General features: G+C 48.1%; 1 gene segment (V, D, J or C); it reads right to left on the bottom strand.

Moving 5' to 3' along the window:
• Nucleotides 1-16,126: 16,126 nt before the first annotated feature.
• LOC141570474 (putative V-set and immunoglobulin domain-containing-like protein IGHV4OR15-8) lies at nt 16,127-20,724 on the bottom strand. The segment is given in 3 exon segments: nt 16,127-16,437; nt 20,174-20,497; nt 20,581-20,724. Coding segments are annotated over 3 exon segments (681 nt in total).
• Between the last annotated feature and the right edge of the window lie 978 nt (nt 20,725-21,702).

The raw sequence follows: 21,702 nt of genomic DNA, 5'->3' as shown, positions 1-21,702 counted from the left end.
TGGCTGTGGGGCGATGCTCTCAGGGCACAGACATGTCCAATTTAACCTCGCCCACCTCATCTCATTTGCATATTCATGAGCAGAGGGTTTCATAGCTGAAGACTTGGCCCACCTGAGAGACTCAATGACACAGGACCATGTTCAGTGGGCGTCTGAGGGTCCAAGTTCTAAGTCTTGTTGGAGGATGTGTGTCCCCTGCCAGGTCCCTGAATCTGTGCGGACAGAGATCCTGCCACTGAGGTCAAGTCCCGCTCAGAAACCTTTTGAATGAAATGGCTGCCATCTTACCCTGTTCTGGGCTTTGATCTGAATGTCTCCATCTGGGGTCAGTGTGTGTCACCAACTTTTAAAAAGTCAAGTTAGCAAAGCCATCTTTGTCCTTCAGATTGTTGCTCTAAGACGTCTTGAAGTCATGGAGACCCCATTTGAAATTTGATTTTATTGCCCATTGTGTTCGGTAAATTCTCCCAGTAGGATATTTACAGACACTTCAGCAGTCCTTGCACAAACCTTGTTTTACATGTTTTTATAAAGAGGAAGGAAGCCCCAGGCCCTCAGAGGAAGCCCCTTCCCCTCTCCCTCCCCACCTGCTCCTGGGGCTGCAGCCCCTGCTGGGTGGGACCTGAGCGCCCCCTGCAGCCCAGCCTGTGCCCTGCAGGGGAGGGTCCTGTCAGGGCTCACAGGGCATGACCTCTAGCGTCTCCAGTCCAGTGTTAAATGTCTGTGCCCTGACCTCACAATGCTCCCTCAGGGACACCATAAGCTTTGACCTCATCTCTGGAAATAATGAATTGGCCTCACTAAATCCCAATGACACTGCAGGGAGACCTTGTCAAAGGTTTTATAAAACCTGCAGGGAGACCTTTCCCTGGGGTTGACAGATGCACTGACACAGTCCTGAGTCCCGAAGCTCAGGGGACTTTGGGTGCCTCTTACTTCCTTTGAATTCCTCTGGCTGAAGGTGACATCTGAGAATCGCAGATTGTCTCACAGACCAAACTACCTCTGCTCGTGAATAAATTAGACACACACAGACAGTGGATGATTTTAGCACTAATGAACCACAAAGTGTCCTTTCCCCCTGTACCTAGTACACCGGCCCCCAATCTGGCCAAGGCCTGGGTGAGTGACTTCTCTTGTCCCCAGGAAATGTGACACATGCACACACTTGGGAAGAACCTACATCCTGGCTCTGCTTTTTGTCACAGCCCATGGGACCCATGCAGAGGACCCATGAGATGGACAAATCCTGTTCCTCAGATTGTCAGATACGAGGCCCAATCACACTATTGCCCACTCACGGCGCCTGCAGTGGGCGCCCTTGGAGAACCCATGTCTGTGGGAGGAGGCACCTGAGAAGTTAGGGGAGGAGGAGGCAGCACTGTTGTCAGCTGACTCAGGTGAGGCTGCTCGTGTGTGTGTGTGTGTGTGTGTGTGTGTGTGTGTGTGTGTGTGATGTTATGTATCCTTAGGATTAAACACCTGTGAGGTGGTCCCCTGGGTCTGCCTGTGACCTCCTCAAAGGTTCTCCCATGGTCAGCTCACTTCCCTGTGACCCCTCCCTTCCCGCCTGCACCACCCACAGTCTCTTCCTGACTCTGTTACCCTGGTAACTGTACCCCCTCCCTAGGTCTGTCATAGGTAAGAATCCCACCCACCACTCAGAATAGGGTTCTGGAAAAGTCCTTCCCCTGGAGGGTCTGCCTGAGGGAATTTCTGGTTGGATTTCTCAGTGTTTGTCCTCCCTCCCACTGTCAGGGACATGAGGGGACCCACATGCATCCTCCCTGGAGAACTTGGACGATCTGGAGGGAAGCCCCAAGTGTGGGGTGTGGCCCCAGGACCCCTCCCCACAGGAGCCCACCTGTGTGCTCCATCCACTCAGAATACTCCCCTGGAAGTGCTCCTACCAGCTTGAGCCTCCAGCAGCTTCTGCTCCAGGTGAGCAGAGTCACCTGGACTCTGGATGTGTGTGTTTCCAGTTATCACAGTGGATGCTGTTTGTCATGTGGGAGACCCTGCTCTCTGCACCATTTGTCCTGCTGAGGTGGTCTGTGGGGTCTCTAGTCCCGCTCCCCACATAAGAACGCAGGACATGGTGAGGCCAAAAGGAACACCCACGGAGCCATAGGTAGGGGAGTCATACCACTATAGTCTCGCTGGAGGCTGGATTCACACGACATACGACCTGCTGTCTGCTTTTCTGCCTGCCAACCGACCCCACTTGCTAACTGCAATCCGCTCTTGCTAGCTCAGCCACCATCTCCTTGCTAGCCCCTATTTTATGCGAGTGTAGCCACAGCAGTTATATTACTGGCCACCTGGTCATTGGTTTTCTGATGGCAGCTTCAGCAGATGAGATAGATATTCGGTACTGAGGGTGGGGAGTTGCTGTAACAAATACCTAAGAAGGTGTTGGTGACTTTGGAAGCAGGTGATCGGTAGAAGGTAGTAGATTTTCAAGTGCCCACGTGAAAATTCCAAGATTGCTGTGACGGGACGTTAAAGGTGACTGTGCTGAGAGCTCAGAAAGAAGACCGGAGAGCTGTCGAGAAGGCTCCATATTCTAAGAGAATACGAGGTCATCATGAACACAGTGGGGTTGTGGGGGTAAGAGCCCCAGAAAGAAGTTTCCAGGCTCTCGGCCTCACATAGACAGGTGCTGGCTCAGGTAGTAAATGGCCAACTGTGATTGCATGGCCATCAGCTGTGGCTAGTTGGCCGTCAGCTGTAACCAATGAGCCATTGGCCACTAATATAACTGCTGTGGCTACGCTAGCAGAGAGAGAAAAAGAATGGGGCCTAGCAAGAGGATGGTGGCTGGGCTGGCAAGCGTGGATGGCGGTTTGCGGACAGTGTGGATCTAGCTTCCAGTGAGAGTATAGTGCCACCAGAGAGAATATAGTGGTATGACTCCCCTACCTATGGCTCCGTGGGTGTTCCTTTTTGGCCTCACCATGTCCTGCGTTCTTGTGTGGGGAGCGGGACCAGAGACCCCACAGGCCGCCCTGCACGACAGGGTTGAAATGTGCACCTAAGAAGCCATTTTGCTGAGGCTCAGAGGGAAATGAGGAGCAGGTTATGGGTCCCTGAGGAATGTGATCCTTGTTATAAGGTGTTGAAGAGCTTGGCTGAGCTGGTTTCCTGTGTTACGTGGAAGGTAGACCTTGTGAGCAATGGGACTGGGTGTTCAGCTGAGGAGATTTCTAAGCAAGTGTAGGAGGGGATTGGCTCCTCCTGGCTGCTTCTCCTAAACTGTGAGGGGCGACAGATGGATTGAGGGTGACAGTATTAATCAAATGCTAATCTGAATTTGGAGATTTGAAAAACGTTGGCCTCTCCATATAACCAAAATTGAGAAAGCTTGCTGTGAAGAGAGCACAAAAGGTGCTGCTGAAAACACTTTGATAAATAAAATCATGGGCATGCCTCACTGGCTTAATCAGGTGTCTCAGTATAAGCCAGGAGTAGAGATGAGGTTATACCAGCAGATACACTGTCATTTAATAATACACAGGGACAAGGGTTGTGGCAGAAAGAAAGTTTATTTGGATTCTACATAACAGATCATAACTCATTTGTCATGCGGGAGACCCTGCTCGCTGCCACTTGTCATGCAGGGCGGCCTGGGTCTCTGCTCCCGCTCCCCATACAAGAACGCAGGACATGGTGAGGCCAAAAGAACACCCACGGAGCCATAGGTAGGGAGTCATACCACTATAGTCTCTCTGGCGGCACTATACTCTCACTGGAGGCTGGATCCACACCGCAAACCGCCATCCGCTTCCCAGCCCAGCTGCCATCTTCTTGCTAGCCCCCATTCTTCTCTCTCCTTCCTCTCTGCTAGCGTAGCCACAGCAGTTATATTAGTGGCCAATGGCTCACTGGTTACAGCTGACGGCCAACTAGCCACAGCTGATGGCCATGCAATCACAGTTGGCCATTTACTACCTGAGCCAGGCACCTGTCTATGTGAGGCCGAGAGCCTGGAAACTACTTTCTGGGGCTCTACTCCCACACTCATATTGGCAGTGAAGATGCAATATCATGTAAGTAAAGGAAATAATGACCCTTAGAGGTCATCAGGGCTGACTCTTTGATTTCAAAGATTTAAATGATCTTCTCTATTTCAAAAGGTGACACAACCAGGAACCACAGCCTTGGGGTGGGACCCCCAAGGCAGATTCTGGTACGTGTGACCCCGCATTCACAGCCGTGGTGAGACAGCCCTAGTCAGTCCATAAAGTGAGACACGACTTCAGTGGAGTCAGGACATGGGACCACCACCCCATTGGGTACAGAATGAGGGGCATCAGCCAAAGAGGACCATTTTCTAACCTTAATATCACGTGGGATTTGCCTGGAAGGCATTGGACCAGGTTGGGGCCATCACTCCTTCCTTCTCTCCTGTTCATCACTTTCAGAACGGGAACGTCTCCCCTATGCCTGACCCACCATCATGTTTTGGAATCATGTCACTTGTCTGGATTCATAGGTTCACAGCTGGAGAGGAATTTTGCCTCAGGATAAATCACAGGTCACGTCACCAGGATCTGATGAGACTGTACTTAGGTGAGACTTTGGACCTTAGCCTTAGAGCTGGTGCTGAAATGAGTACGAATTTTTGGATTGTTGGGTAAAGTTAATGTCTTTGTCATGTGGGGAAGGCATATATTTTGGCGATCATACATTCTGGCATATAATTTGTAGGATATTTTGGGTCGAATTGGGTCCTTCCAAATTTGTATGTTGGATTCTTTTTTTTTTTTATTACCATTTTTTCTCTAACATGTCATGAATATATTTTTTTTAATTAAATTTATTGAGGTGACAATTGTTAGTAAAATTACATAGATTTCAGGTGTACAATTCTGTATTACATCATCTATGAATCCCATTGTGTGTTCACCACCCAGAGTCAGTTCTCCTTCCATCACCATATATTCGATCCCCCTTACCCTCATCTCCCACCCCCCATCCCCCTTACCCTCTGGCAACCACCAAACCATTGTCTGTGTCTATGAGTTTCTGTTTCTCATTTGTTTGTCTTGTTCTTTTGTTGCTTTTGGTTTATATACCACATATCAGTGAAATCACATGGTTCTCTGCTTTTTCTGTCTGACTTATTTCGCTCAGCATTACTCTCTCAAGATCCATCCATGTTGTCACAAATGTTCCTATATCATCTTTTCTTATCGAATAGTATTCCATTGTGTATATGTACCACAACTTCTTTATCCATTCATCTATCGAAGGACATTTTGGTTGTTTCCATGTCTTGGTCACCGTAAACAAAGCTGCAATGAACATAGGAGCACACGTGTCTTTATCTCTAAATGTTTTCAGATTTTTTGGGTAGATACCCAGGAGAGGGATTGCTGGGTCATATGGCAATTCTATTCGTAATTTTTTGAGGAACCTCCACACCGCCTTCCATAGCGGCTGCACCAGTCTGCATTCCCACCAACAGTTCTTAATGCTCAATGATGGTGTGTAAAATAGGGCTTTGAGTCGGCAAATAAGGTTACACGAGGTCAGAATGTGGTGGTAGAACTCCTATAGGATTGGAGCATTGTACAAAGAGGAAGAGAGATCTCCCTCCATCATTGAAGGCGTGTAAGGACTCAGTGAGAACATGGTCAGCTGCGAGCCAGGTCAGACCTTTCACCAGGACCTAAATCAGCCGGGACCTTGATTTTGAACTTTCCAGCCTCCACAGCTGTCATAATCAATTACTGTTGTTTCTTCTTATAAGAATATATCTTCTACTAACACATACATTAAACACATCTGTGTGTACTTGTGTGTGTGTGTGTGTGTGTGTGTGACTGTGTGTATGACAATAATAACATGGCATAAAATAAAGTCATTTATTTAGTCATTGTCTCGTAGGAATCCCAGGGACCTGGTCCTCGAGGCCACATAAGATGGAGAAAATCAAATGAGGCACCAGCTGCTTCATCCACAGACACTTAGGCTTTCCTCTCTTTCTTCTCTTTTCTCCTGAGGACACGAAACTCTACATAGGGTGGGGGACTCAGCCTGGGAACCAGCATCCCTGAAAGCTGCTGAGCAAAGAGGGATGTACCATGTTTTGCTGTGTATAATGTGCATCCATGTTTTGGTCCAAACTCTCAGGGAAAAATCTTTTGTTTTAATTTTTTAATTCACAGCTTTAATTGTTTACCTTCATGTACTTGATTTTGTATTATAGAGGAATTTCAGCATTTTAAAAACATGTTACACAAGAAATTTTCATAACAAATAATTGCAAAACACAGAACAGATACAAGGTACAAGAAATTTTATGTACCGGCAACAACTCTATGATATTTATGCTTCATAGAAGGCCAAGAACTCTTCGTCGTTGCAAGTTCGTCGTAAGTTCAGCAACATTGACTGTCCTATTCCAGGGTCTTATTTTCCATATGGATGGCTTTATGGATTTGTAGTGTTACACAGTTAATTCACAAACATAAATAAAGGAATCAAAAACATTTATATAAATATGGAATTAGTACTATTCATGGATAATGCTCATCCTTATTTTTTCCTCACAAATTTGGGCAAAAAAGTGCACATTGTATATGGAAAAATGTAGTACACGTTCTCAGGTGCATTGAGAAAAGAATATTGGAGATTTAAACTCCAATTCAGATTAACTTTTTATGCCAAAAGCTAACTCTTCCTAATGTTATACAAATAAACGTGTGGAATGTATTATTATGCTATATTATTATTATTACTATTATTATTTTTATTATTTTAGCTGAAGATTCCTAAAACTACCAAGACAGGGACCTGCATTCTGAGAATTTACTGCAGCGTCAGCTGTATGACTCCTGTTCTCAATACAGACCCAATTGAAGAGATGAAGCAAAAAATACATATGTATGTATATATATGTTGCCACATGTAAATATCTATTGTGTTTGAATAGTTAATACACTATGTCATTGTTTAGAGTAGATGCAGTGGGGGGTTTCTGGTGGTACATATTTTTAATTAAGTTAAGGTGTGTCATGCAGGGTCTCACTTCCCGCTCCCCACACAAGAACGCAGGATACGGTGAGGCCAAAAAGGAACACCCACGAAGCCATAGGGAGGGGAGACATAGCGCTATATTTTTGCTGGTGGCTGGGTTGGAGACACAGGAGGCAGGAGCCACATGATCTGCAATCCCCCGTCCACTTCTCTGCCAAACAGCCAACCTCTTGCTAACTGCAATCTGCTTGCTAGCTCAGCCACGGCAGTTATATCAGTAGCCAATGGCTAACTGGTCACAGCTGATGGCCATCTACTACGCAAGCCAGCACCTTTCCGCATGAGGCCAAGAGCCTGGAAACTGCTGTCTGGGACTCTGTCCCCACAAGGTGACTACATGGTGACAGCACACTCCCTCCCTTTGTCCCTCCTTCCCTGTTACATCTGCCCTCAGGCTCCTTCCTGAGCTCAAATGTCACAAGTGCCCCAGGTGATAGGAGCACAGTCTCGTGGACCCCGAGCGCCCCCTGGTGTCCCGAGCGCCCCCTGCAGCCCAGCCCTCCTGTCCCCTGTAGGGAGGTTTGTGTCTGGGCTCACACTGACTTCCCCTCACTGTGTCCCTCGCACAATAATACACGGCTGTGTCCTCAGCTGTCAGGCTCTTCAGTGTTAAATAAACTTGGCTCTTGGAGGTGTCCCTGGTGATGCTGAGCCGGGACTTAAGTGTTGGGTTATAGGCTGTGCTTCCATAACTCCACATAACACCAACCCACTCCAGCCCCTTTCCTGGAGCCTGGCGTGTCCAGTGCACACCATAGCTGCTTAAAGAGAATCCAGAGACAGCACAGGTGAGGGACAGGGTCTGCGAGGGCTTCACCAGTCCTGGGCCCGACTCCTGCAGCTGCACCTGGGACAGGACACCTGGGACAAGGAGAATCAGTCTGTCACTCACCTGCAGTCACATCCATCCCACAGACCCATGTCTGACACCTGAGACCCTCACCTTGGGGGGCTGTCACCAGGCACAGGAGAAGACCCAGCAGTGTCATCTTCTTCTAGACCACAGCCCTGCCTTCCCCAGAGACCTCAGCCTGTGTGAGGAGAGAGCTGGGAGCTCACAGCCCCAGGAGGGTTTTACCCTGGAGCCTGAGGAGAAATTTGCATGTGGGGCAGCCTGTTCCTATAAGTGGGGGGGACTGAGTCAGGCTCCCCTGGTCCTTATGGGGCCCAGTGGGGTCTCTCTCTTGAATTTATACAGCCTCTGAGTCTGGGATGAAAGAGCACTTGGTCTATAAGACAGATTGAAAAAGATCAAAGAAAAGCCATAGTTTTGTGAGTAGATCACCAGGTTTCAAAACTTATGGAGATTTGTAATAATTGTTAAAGTTATTAGCATTCTGTGCAGACACATTATTAAACCCAACACATTAAATATATTCACAGTTCCCAAATGTTCATAGATAAAAATTCAACTACAATAAAATTTCGATGTCAGCTTCCTTGTGAATCTATCAGAAACACAAACAGTCCTTCCCACCCCTATTCTTTTGAGCTCATATGACTTCATTTTTCTCTAAGTAACTGCCTCCCTGCACAGTCAGGCTTGAAGGCTCCTCATTAGAGATGTTGGACATTTATACTGTGGTTTGTCTCACTTCTCGTTAAGCACTAAATACTCTTTCCATATTCTATACACTGCTTCATAAGATATTTATCTTATTATAGTGTGTAATGTGCAGCTTATATTACTTTCTTGAGTAAAATTCTAAGACTCAAAAGTTTTTATTTGGACAGAAATCAGCATGTTGCTTTTTAAAGTCCGTGTTTTGTGTGTCACATCAGGAAACCCTTGGCTTATCCAAGGTCCCACATATTCTGCTCCATTGATAAGTGTCTATCCCTCCACCAATGCCACACAGTCTTGATTATTGTAGCCTCATCACACGTCTCTTCCCACTTTCAGAAACTCTTCAGTAGTAACTAAAATAACAGAACACTTGGCAGGGTTGGATTCCGGAGCATCCTGAGAAGGGCTGCAGACAGACCTTTGTCTCCATGTCAATCATCTGTAGGTCCCAGGAAGCCCACATCCTGGTCTGAGGACTGGGGACCCCCCATCCCTTTCTGATGGATGTCAGGGACATGTGGGTGTCAGCTGTGGGGTCACTGATGACTCAGGGACATGTGCTCATGACCTGCAGCTTCCTCGTTCCCCACGGTCTATTCTGGTGTCCAGGGCTGGGGTGTGATGACCACTGGCCCTTTGTAACATAGGTTAAAGGTCAATGAAGCCCGTCCCAGGACAGGGCTGAGCCTGTTCTCTCTCTTCTCTGCTCAGGGAGGTTCCCAGAGTCTGAGCTAAGCTCTAGAGGCTGCAGGGCAGGTGCTCAGACCACACGACACCCTGACCTGAAACAGACTCCTACCTTTGCCCACAGTTTAGGACAGGAGGTGCTGACTCTTTCCAAATGAGGCCACAGAGAGCAGCACAGAGACACACACAGGAAACCCCACGTGACACTGAGGTTTCCCAGATGGCAGAGCCCAAGCGAGACAGCCAATCGTGAAGACAGACAGTTACAGGACGTCTCTAAGACCCCCTCTCAATACCAGACCTTCCTGCTTTAGTACCAACTGTCTGCATTCTTTCATGAGATGTCAGTCAGGCACGGCCACCACAGGACACACAGGAGGGGACCAGGGGAAAACAGAGTTTATCACACTCACAGGTCCTACAAACAGGACAGGGCCACGTGAGACCACATGGAAGGACCAGGGGGTCAGCAGGCAGGAGACAGGGAGCGAGGGGCAGCTGAGGACCTGGTCTCACTGGCCTTTCCCTGGGAAAGGAGGGGCAGGCAGGTGATCAGCTTTGGATGGACCAGGTGAGTAATGTCAGTAGCTCAGAGATGAGGGGCGTCTCCCTGTGCCAGGCACCTGGGCCTGGGATGATGAAGGCAGAGGAAGTGTGTCCTGGTGTGCGGGCCAGAGCGAGGCGGTGCTCTGGGTGGGTTAGTGTGTGTGTGAAAGGCCTGCTCCAGCCTGGGCTGTGCTGCCCTGAGGACTGGGGACCCACGAGGGGCTGTCCCTCCCCAGCAGGAAGGTCTGTAAAGATGTGGAAACATGATAAGTAGATAAGGTGATGAAATGCATGAACACACACTATGCAGGAGGTGCCTGTCTGCATTCCCAGCAGCTGCTCCTTACCCGGTTCTTTCCCCATGTTATGTGGGAAAACCATGTGTCCTCTATCCTCTACTGTTAACCATGGAGACAGGCCTGGGACACAGAGTCGTACCCCCAGGTATCTCCTATTTTGACCCCTGAGCACCCCAGGTACCAGCACCCAAATTCCTCTCCAGACTCGGGGTTCAGCTCCCCTCTGCTTGTCAGCTCGGGCTCAGGTTTCATGTGGGCGTGTGGGTGGGGGCTGCAGGCTGGACACTGTGTGCTGGGCGGGGGCTCCTATAAACTCGTGGGTCTAGCGTGTGAGTTCTCTTCCCCTCCCCCATGATTCGTTTCTATTTTATAAAGTAGATGAACCCATATTTATCCAGGACACAATGGGGCGGACGAGAGAAGGCTAGCTTCTATAAACACAGATCTAACAGGTGGAACGGCCTACATGACACAGTGAATTAATCCTGTTCACCTTGGATTAGGGATGCTGGGCCGTCCCCATGAGGAGTGGACACAGAAATGTTCTTCAGAGTAACGAGGGGCCACTTCTGTGGGAAGCTCAAATGCTCCTTAGTCTCTCCAACCAGGAAACCCAGAGAGAAATCCAAACACACAGGGTTCCCTAAATGGAAAATCTCAGCACTTCTGATCACACCCACCTGCATCGACCCCTCTGAATGGATGTCTTCCTGAGTATGGTGAGGCCTTACAGCAAAGACCTTTACGTGGGTCTAAAGCCAAAATCACCAGGAGACCGACTGTGCCATGTCAGGGCCCCGTGCAAAATCAGTGTGAGGGGCCCTTCTTAAAGTTTAAGAATTTAGTGACCATGAGAGCACAGCAGACACTCTCAGTAATGCACAAATCCTGTTTTTCAGTTCTCTTCAGTTGAATGGCTTTAAAATGACTCCCACATCTTTAGCCTCGTTCTGCAACAAGAAAGTGTCTCTTCTTCTTGTGATACCAAGTTGGGCTCATCCCACCAGGTGTCCTGGTGCAGGACTGTGGAAGTGACCTGTCCCCTAATGGTCACGTTGAGCCACATAAGCTGCATGAGTCAGGCACATTATCAAAATTCTTTCCTTTTCCTCAAAGAATTTGGAAGGATCGACTCACATTTAAGACTCACAGTGTTTTGCTCAATGAAAAGAATAGGATACGAAGAAAACTGATGAGAACATCTTGCCACGTTTACAGTCTTTTCCATTGTAAAAATTGAAGTATACCTGCTTGATTTATTTTCACTTTTTGTAGGTTCTTTAATTCTAGAATCCAATCAATTGAAGCTTTTAGAGAATGTGAGTGAATATGAAGTTAGAACAGTATATTTTAAATTTTGTACTGAGAGTAACTCACTTATTCTCTGTTCTTTATCCAGCATATTGAGTACACTCAGCTCATATGCCTTTCTATTATTTAAATGTACCTGCTAAACATACTTCCGGTTGTGGGGCCTGTCTCAGTCCTATGTCATGTTTTTCCCATAACTTTAGCTCACGAATCTCTGATCTACGTATGGGCTGCTCACTGAGACATGAGGAGTGACCAGCACACCTACTATGTTCCCGAAACTCTGTCTCACCCTAACCACCAATGAGGAATCCGCAATGGTGCTCTGTACAGGAGGGTATGCCAGGATGTCCTCTGTCATAAGGCTTATGCTTTGTAATAGGAGCACAGGGGTCAGCAGCCAACTGTGCCCCCACCTGACGCAGGCCTGTCCTGCAATCATGTGTGAGTCACCATGAGTCATGTGTTTGTCTGACATGTGAGCTCAGCAGGGCCCCTTCAGACCCAGTGAGTGTAACCTGCCCTGGGGTGTCCACAAATGGACACACATGGTAGATGAATTAGATGACGTGGGGACACATGAATGCCCATGTATTTACTGGACCTCCTTCTGTGACGGGTACTGTGGGCAGAGCTGGGAGTGTGAGCAGAGCTCCAGCCCCATGGAGCTCAGGGTCTAGGACAGAGTGAGTGAGAGTTAGGACAGCAGGTGACAGAAGGTGATGTTGGGGTGAGTTTCAACATCGATTTGACTAAATGAGGAACAAGATGTTAAAGGTAAAGTGTTGTAGGGAAGACAGAGACCGTTGATGGTGGAGGTCCTAGGGGACTGAACCCCCATGGTGCCTTGTGTGCCTGTGGGAAGGAAGGGCCCCTGTGGGGACACAGTGGGCATGTGGGGGACACAGAGCCTGAGCTCAGCACACAGGGGCCTGGACTGTGCTGTGGTCTCTCTTTGTGGGAAATGTTTCCCAACCACAGGGGAGATGAGAGCCCTCGCGATGGTCTTCACCGAGAACTAAAACCAGGACACAGAGAAACTTGATGGAGGAAAGGTCTCTAATGACAGGCGATAGTCATTGTAAACACTGTTACCTCCTTGTCAGCTGCTGAAAATAGCAGATGTTAGAGTATTAAAGATGATTCACGACTTGTCCCTGGGACAGCTGAGAAATTTTACAGGAAATCTCTGTTCTCAACAGGAAGCCCCTTCCCCACCCAGGTCCCCACCTGCTCCTGGGTCTGGTCCCTGTGCTGGGTGTGTCCCGAGCGCCCCCTGGTGTCCTGAGCGCCCCCTGCAGCCCAGCCCCCCTGTCCCCTGCAGGGAGGTTTGTGTCTGGGCTCACACTGACTTCCCCTCACTGTGTCCCTCGCACAGTAATACACGGCCGTGTCCTCGGCTCTCAGGCTGGTCATTTGCAGATACAGCGTGTTCTTGGCGTTGTCTCTGGAGATGGTGAATCGGCCCTTCACGGAGTCGGCGTAGTATTTCTGACTTCCATCATACCATATAATTGCCACCCACTCCAACCCCTTCCCTGGAGCCTGGCGGACCCAGTGCATGCCATAGCTACTGAAGGTAAATCCAGAGGCCGCACAGGAGAGGCGCAGAGACCCCCCAGGCTGCACCAAGCCTCCCCCAGACTCCACCAGCTGCACCTCACACTGGACTCCTGCAAACACAAAGACATCCTGGTCAGAAACTGTCACACATCCACTGTTTCTCTCACTCATATTGTCTCACATACTCAGAGTCTCCTGTTCTCCATAAATTACCTCTTAAAACAGCAACAAGGAAAACCCAGCTGAGCCCAAACTCCATGGTGTGTCGTCTGTGCTCAGTCCTGATCACGGAATGGGGACACCTGGGGATCCCGGGGCTGGGGCTCCTGTCCCACAGCTGCAGGGTCAGGGCTGGGCTGGTTTTCATCAGCAGAGGGGTCCCTATTTGCATGTCCTCCTTCCATATAGGGAGCTCGGGGTTGGACACTACACAAGGGCAGGGCCTCAGTGCAGGCGTGAGTGTCCTGGTTAGTTGGTGGTCATGTGAGAGGTCATGAAAACATGATTTCTTACACGTGATGGTGCTGGAGTGAGTGCTCAGCACCTATTACCTCATTTCACTTGTATGTGAGCACCCAGAACAAGTGACCGAGGTGTCAATCCACCTTCATGTTGCAGAGGTGAAGCTACACATGACAGCCCAGAGGAGTCGTATGATGTTTCCAAGGGCACATATCAGCTGAGAGGGAGCCCTGTACCCTCCCCATGGACCCCACTGCTCCCTCATCCCACTGTAGGGCAGGGATGGACATGCCAGGTGAGGTCACAGAACCTCTTCCTGGAATGAGAACATGTGTGATTTTCTGCATGGTAGTATTTACCTAAGAATGTGGAGAATTCATAAGTGTGACGTTTTACATGTTACTGTCTGTAAGTCTTTCCTCACCAATTGTCCATTTATTTTCTTGTAGTAGCTTCAATGATGCATATTTGACCACAGTAAATGGCCCAGATCAGGAGGATGCAGGTCTTACCTGAATCGATAGGCATTTTATTGGACCTGGAAGCAGGAGCACGAGTAGGAACCACCCCACCCATTGTCCTCTAAGGGGGTCATTCCCAGTGTCCCACCTGAGGGACTTGTGGTGATGCCCAGCTCAGGGGGCTTCTCGTGCAGGAGACCAGCAGGCAGGGAAAGAGCCACCATGGCAGGGACAAGGGACCCTGTCAGTAGTGTGGGGCTGTGACTTCACAGTGGGGAACAAACATGTTTAACTCTTAGTGAACAAAGGAGGGTATATGTGGAGCTGCTCAGTTTTGATGACATATGGACAAGTGCCAATATCCATATATAACTGAATGATTGATAACTAAATCTACTGCTGTGTGAACATAGCAGTGGGAAGATGTGTATTGTCAGCCACATTGTATCTAGCGAGATGTTCATATGCATGTTCCTCGAAGCAGAAAACTAAAATAACCCCTTAATTCTCCTCTGACACCTACTGACTGGCAATCCACCAGAATCCCCAATCTGTCTATATTATAAGTTAGATCCCTAATTGTATTTCAAAGTCATGTCAGTTCTGACAATGTCATGGTGTGTCCTCACCAGCCTGCAGCATCCCCACACCACGTCATTGCCCTGAGGAAACAGCCCCCTGGGTCTCCACCAGGACACTGAGGAGGAGGACACCTGCCCTCAGCTCCCATCACCTTCAGTCCCAGACCTCAGTGTTTGCCTCCTGAGCTGCACATGCTGAGCTATACGGGCAGCTGGACAACAGTGAGGGGTGGATGTGCTCTTCTTCCTGGGAGATGATAATGGGGTCTGGGGACACATGTGCCCCTGGGAAAGGGGCCCCGGTCTGCACATCCTGTGAGAGTGCACTTGGTGTACACGTGGTGGTGGTGCCCTCGCCCCTGGGTACCTCTGGCTTCCTGACCTTCAGGGAGACCAAGAAGACGGACGTGTTGACAGGATGCTTTTCTATCCCTGGGACATTGAGATGCTGAGAAGTTGGAGAGAGAGTCATGGAGCTGATGGAGAGGCTGTGGGTTTTCAGTAACCACAAGGGCCATTTACACAGAATCTGTTTGTGTAATCTTTTTGTGTATTCATTCACGAAAAATCTTTTTGTGTATTCATTCACGAAAAAACTTCAAGAAGTTAATATAATAATTGGTCCCCTTCCTGAGGGCTGCGATCTGATGACATAGCCCACCCCAGTACCCACCTGCTTACACAACCCTCCCTGGTGGGTGCGATTTCAACACACAAATGTGAGGAGAACACACAGTTTTAGACAACAGCCTCCCCATGTGTGGTCCTGCCAACACCTTGATATCGTCCAGTGAAACTGCCTACATGCTCTGAGCCCCAGACTGTGAGGGAATCAATGTGAGTAGAATTGAGTCCCAAGTGTGTGATATTTGATTCACTTCTCCTGGAAAAGTAACAGGCTGGACGTGAGTCTCACATCATCCAGGGTGTCCCCTCATTGCTCCCTGTTGAGTGAAGACCCCCAGGACTCCCCAGGGACAGGGACACCCACAGGCTGGGGTCTGAGGGGAGGAATCTCTTTAGGAACTCACCCCTGTATGAGAGGCTGAGGGGACGGTGAGCTGACGTAGACTGTGCTTTACCTGGCACAACTGTCACCTATGACGTTGTCACCACGTGTTATGATGGTCCTCCTCCCAGATGTCATGTGTGTGGTGCTTGACCACAGGTGGGAAGTAGAAATTCACACTTTGTTCTATACTCATTTTTCCTCAAAACATAGTTCTGTTTTTCTGAAATAGAGGAAAGAGAGGGAACTTGCTATGGAGACCGTGCCATCAAATCTGCCTCTCACCAAGTGATCCCAGGTGATGCCTGAATTAACCTCCCTCATTTAGAGAACACGGAGGCTCCAGACGCGCCCTCTGCAAGGACAATGACACATGACAGGTCCTTTCAGGAAAGGCTTTCCCTGGTTCCTCCTTGCAGGATGTTTGGACCCTGGAAACCTTCCCCTGAATGACTGAGGTGCCCCTGAGAGCCTCACTCCTCGTCTCAGGTTCCTGACTCTGTGTGAGGAAGTCAGGAGACACATCGTCCCTGTCGTCTCCTCAGCCTCGCAGAGCTGCCCTCTCCCTCAGTGTTCCTGACACTCTCAGGATGTGGTCATCTCACTGTGTCCTTCGCACAGTAATACATGGCCGTGTCCTCAGGTCTCAGACTGCTCAGCTCCATGTAGGCTGAGCTGGGGGACGTCTCTGAGGTGATGGTGACTCTGCCCTGGAATTTCTGTGCGTAGCTTGTGTCACTATCTCTAGTGTAGATCGATCCTATCCACTCAAGCCCTTGTCCTGGGGCCTGTTGCACCCAATTCACAGCATAGCTGTATCCGGAAGCTTTGCAGGACACCTTCACTGAGGCCCCAGGCTTCCTCGCCTCAGCCCTAGGCTGCACCAGCTGGACCTCGGAGTGGACACCTGTGCAGAGGAGAAAGGAGTGGTGGATTCCCCGTGACTGGCCCAGGTCCCTTCATCAGCCAGGGACTGGGGAGCCCCTTACCTGTAGCCACTGCCACCAGGAAGAGGACTGTCCATCTCCAGCCCATGGTGAGGGCTGTGCTGTCAGGACGTCTGTAGGGGAGCGTGTGGCTGTGGGGCGATGATCTCAGGGCACCGACATGTCCACATTTAACCCCGCCCACCTCGTCTCATTTGCATATTCATGAGCAGAGGGTTTCATAGCTGAAGACTTGGCCCACGTGACTCTGGGTGGCGAACACACAATGGGATTTATAGATGATGCAATACAGAATTGTACACTTGAAATCTATGTAACTTTACTAACAATTGTCACCCCAATAAACTTCAGTTAAAAAAAAGTCCATTGCATTCCTATACATTAACAATGAAATCTCAGACAAAGAAATTTTACAAAAATTCCTTTTGCAATTGCAACAAAAAGAATAAAATACCTAGGAATAAACTTAACCAAGGATGTGAAAGACCCAAATGCTGAAAATTATAAGACATTTTTTAAAAAAATTGAAAAAGACACAAAGAAATGGAAAGACAGTCTGTGCTCATGGATTGGAAGAATCAACATAGTTAAAATGGCCATATTACCCAAAGCAGTATACATATTTAATGCAATCCCCATCAAAATCCCAATGGCATTTTTTAAAGATAGAATAAAAAATCATCAGATTTGTTTGGAACCATAAAAGACCCCGAACAGCCAAAGCAATCCTAAAAAAAAAGAACAATGCTGGAGGTATCACACTCCCTGACTTTAGCTTGTACTACAGGGCTACAATAATCAAAAAAGCATGGTATTGACAGAAAAACAGACACACAGACCAATAGAATAGAATTGAGATCCCAGAAATAAACCCCCATAAATATGGACAGATAATTTTTGAGAAAGAAGCAAAAAACATACAATGGAGGAAAGACAGCCTCTTCAATAAATGGTGCTGGCAGAATTGGAAAGCCACACACAAAAGAATGAAACTGGACAGCTATCTGTCACCATGTACCAAAATTAACTCAAAGTGGATCTAAGACTTAAGCGTAAGCCCTGAAAAAATAAACTGCATAGAAGAAAACATAGGTACTAAACTTATTGACCTTGGTTTCAAAGAGCATTTTAGAAATTTGACTCCAAAGGTAAGGGAAGTAAAAGCTAAAATAAATGAATGGGACTATATGAAACTTAAAAGCTTCTGCACAGCAAAAGAAACCATTGACAAAATGAAGAGGTAACCAACTGCATGGGAGAAGGTATTTGCAAACAGTGCCTCATAAGAGGCTAATACTCAAAATATGCAAGGAACTCATACAACTCAACAACAAAAAAAACAACCGAATTGAAAAACGGGCAGAGGACCTGAAGAGACATTTCTCCAAAGAACACAGACAAATGGCAAATAGACATATGAAAAATTGCTCAATGTCACTAATCATCAGAGAAATGCAAAGAAAAACCACAATGAGATATCACCTCACCCCAGTCAGAATGGCTAACATCAACAAGACAAATAGTAACAAGTGTTGGAGAGGCTGTGGAGAAAAAGGAACCCTCATACACTGTTGGTGGGAATGCAGACTGGTGCAGCCACTATTGAAGGAAATTTACAGGTCATCATGGATGAGTCCTTGGTTTCAAAGACTTAAACCATCTCCTTGGTTTTAGCAGGTGTCATAACCAGCAACTAAAACCTTTGGTGGGTATCCCCCCCAAAAGAGCCTGGGATGTGTGACCCCTGCCAGCATAGTCAGGGTGAGATTGCCCGAGTGGGTTCAGAAAGTGAGACACCACCTGAGTGGGGTTGGGAGGTGGGACCACCACATCTTCTAAGATGCCAGAAGGAGGGGCATTGAACCAATGAGGACTGTGCTCCAACCTTAATCACCTGTGCAAATTGCCTGGCAAGTTCTGGAGAAGCTTGGGGCTCATCACTCCTTCCTTCTTTCCTATTTATCCCTTTCAGAATGGGAATGTCTCCCCTATGCCTGACCCACCTTCACATTTTGGAAGCACATAACTTGTCTGGTTTCATAGGTTCACAGCTGGAGAGGAATTTTGCCTCAGGATGAATCACAGCTCAAGGTCACCAATATCTGGTGAGACTATACTTAGGTGAGACTTTGGACCTTAGCCTTTAGAGCTGATGCTGAAATGAGTGAGTCTTTTTGGGTTGTTGGGGTAAAATTAATGTCTTTTGCATGTGAGGAAGGCATGAATTTTGGGGGTCCACAGGTAGGATATTATGGATCAAATTGGGGCCCTCCCAAATTCATATGTCGGAGTTCAAATGCTCAATGTAAAATAGGGCTTTGAAGAGACAAGTAAGATTACATGAGATCAGAATGGGGTGGTCCAACCCCAGTAGAATCGGGGCATTGCACACAGAAGAAGAGAGAGATCTCCCTCCATCATTTAAGGCACGTAAGGACTAAGTAAGTGTGTGGTCAGCTGCAAGCCAGGTCAGACCTTTCACCAGGACCTAAATCAGCCGGGACCTTGATTTTGAACTTTCCAGCCTCCACAGCAGTGGAGATCAGTAACTTGTTTAAGCCACATGGCCTGTGATTTTTTTTCTGGCAGCCCAAGATGAGTGAGAGAACTTGACATTTTTAATTTTTAAAAATATTTGAAAATTTCACGGATAAAGAATATACATGTCAGTGATTGATAAATAAGGAGTAACAGTGTAGTTTAAACAGAGGTATTAAATGACATTAGGAATTCTCTTTCGAAAAAGGAAATGAAACATTTTGAATTTGCATTTTCCATTTTATAAGAATATATATTCTACTAACACATACACTAAGAACTTGTGTGTGTGCTTGTGTGTGTGTGTGTGTGACAATAATAGCATTCCATAAAATACACTCATCTATTAAGTGTCTCTCAGGAAGTCCAGGGACCTGGTCCTCGATGGCCACATAAGTTGGAGAAGATCCAGTGAAGCACCAGCTGCTTCTCCCACAGATGGTCAGGCTCTCCTCTCCTCATTCTCTTCCTCCCAAGGACACTGGGCTCAACATGGGGTTGGGGACTAAGCCTAGGAACCTGCATTCCTGAAAACTGCTGGGTGAAAACTGCCAGGGAAAGAAGGATGTATGTGTTCTCGGGTTCTTTGGGAAAACAATATGGGAGTTCTAATTTCCAATCCAGATTAATTTGTTATACCTAATTCTCCCTACCTAATGTTAAACTAGTAAACATGTGGAGTTTTCTATTATTATTATCATTATTATTATTTTACCTGAGGATTTCTAAGACAACCAAGACAGGGCCATACATTCTGAGACTTTCCTGCACAGTGTCAGCTGTATGCGACTCCTGCTCACAATACAGACCCAATATAAGAGATGCAACAAGAAAATATGTGTGCTATGTGTAAATATGTGTTGTGTTGGAAGTGTTAATACACCATGTCATTGTTTTGATTAGATGCACTGAAGGGTCTCTAGCAGCAGATATTTTTAATTAAACTGAGTCTACTGGTGACAGGACACTCCTCCCTCTTCCCCCTACTCCCTGTGACACCTGCCCTCAGGCTCCTTCCTCAGCTCAACTGTCACAAGTGTCCCAGGTGGTCCGAGCACAGCCTCTTGGACCCTGAGCACCCCCTGGTGTCCTGAGCGCCCCCTGCAGCCCAGCCCCCCTGTCCCCTGCAGGGAGGTTTGTGTCTGGGCTCAAACTGACTTCCCCTCACTGTGTCCCTCGCACAGTAATACACGGCCGTGTCCTCGGTGGTCACAGAGCTCAGCTGCAGGGAGAACTGGTTCTTGGATGTGTCTCTGGAGATGGAGGTGCGGCTCTTGAGGGACGGGCTGTAGTATGTGCTTCCATCATAGTTAATGCGCCCGATCCACTCCAGTCCCTTCCCCGGGGGCTGTCGGATCCAGTCCCAGCAATAACCACTGGTTGTGATGGAGAATCCAGAGACAGCGCAGGTGAGGGACAGGGTCTGCGAGGGCTTCACCAGTCCTGGGCCCGACTCCTGCAGCTGCACCTGGGACAGGACACCTGGGGACAAGGAGAATCAGTCTGTCACTCACGTGCAGTCACATCCATCCCACAGACCCATGTCTGACACCTGAGACCCTCACCTTGGGGGGCTGTCACCAGGCACAGGAGAAGACCCAGCAGTGTCATCTTCTTCTAGACCACAGCTCTGCCTTCCCCAGAGACCTCAGCCTGTGTGAGGAGAGAGCTGGGAGCTCACAGCCCCAGGAGGGTTTTACCCTGGAGCCTGAGGAGAAATTTGCATGTGGGACTGTCCCTTCCTTATAAGTGGGGATCAAGTGGGGCCAGTCCCATCATGTCTTCCTGGGTCCTGAGCACATGGATTCTCTCTGACTGACATGGCCTTGGTCTGGGATGGGAGAGCACCTGGTTTATGAGGCACCTTGGAATCAGGTCACAGGACGGTCCCATCATTCTGAGCTAAGGATGCTTGCGGGATAGACAAGTGGATCGCACTGTTTTAATCTCACAAACTATTTAAATCAATGTGAAAGGGCATTAATATATGACATAACGTCTTCCCAAATCCAAAGGAGCACATTGAATAGATTCAACATTTCTAATTGTATAATCATAGTTTTGTATAAAATCAAAGTTTGATGTCAACTTTAATATAAAGAATGATTGCAAAGTGGAGACCAGCCCTTCTCATGACCTGGTTGAGACCCTGGGCCCTGCAGGTGACTGTGCAGGTGTAGCCTTTACTCAGAGTCCAGCTCCAGGGAACAGGCCAAGCTGGGTAAGGACCTGCCTCCCAAGAGGCCACAGCTGCCAGGGAGCAGTCATGAGGTTTTAGACCCTCTGTGTCCCTCCTGTCTTCTCAGGTCTCCCAGGACAGGGCAGCCCCTCCCCAGGTGAGCCACTCAGGAAGGTCTTCCATGTATCTTGACCAGAAAAAGGCTCTGACCACCTGGAAACCTCTTCTCCCACTGACTCACAGGTTCTTCTGGACCAGCAAGGGTTCTGAGATGGGTGTGCACAGTGTGAGCTGCGTCCTTGTCACAGGGGGTCAGTTTGTCCCCTGCCTCCCGTGATCACCTAAGTTTATGGGAGAAAAGAAATCTGGAGGCTGATTTCCTGGGAAGTGGCCAAGAGCTCACAGTGGGATAAGAATACAATGAAGGGAAAACCAAAGTGCAAAATAGTTGTATCTGTTATGAAGTCACTAAACTGAGGTGAAACACGTCATGGATTTACCAGCCTGG

Source organism: Rhinolophus sinicus, linkage group LG03 (assembly GCF_036562045.2).
Source record: "Rhinolophus sinicus isolate RSC01 linkage group LG03, ASM3656204v1, whole genome shotgun sequence".
NCBI lineage: Eukaryota > Metazoa > Chordata > Mammalia > Chiroptera > Rhinolophidae > Rhinolophus > Rhinolophus sinicus.
The sequence above is the reverse complement of the archived record's forward strand: the minus strand, read 5'-3'. Positions and strand labels throughout refer to the sequence as shown.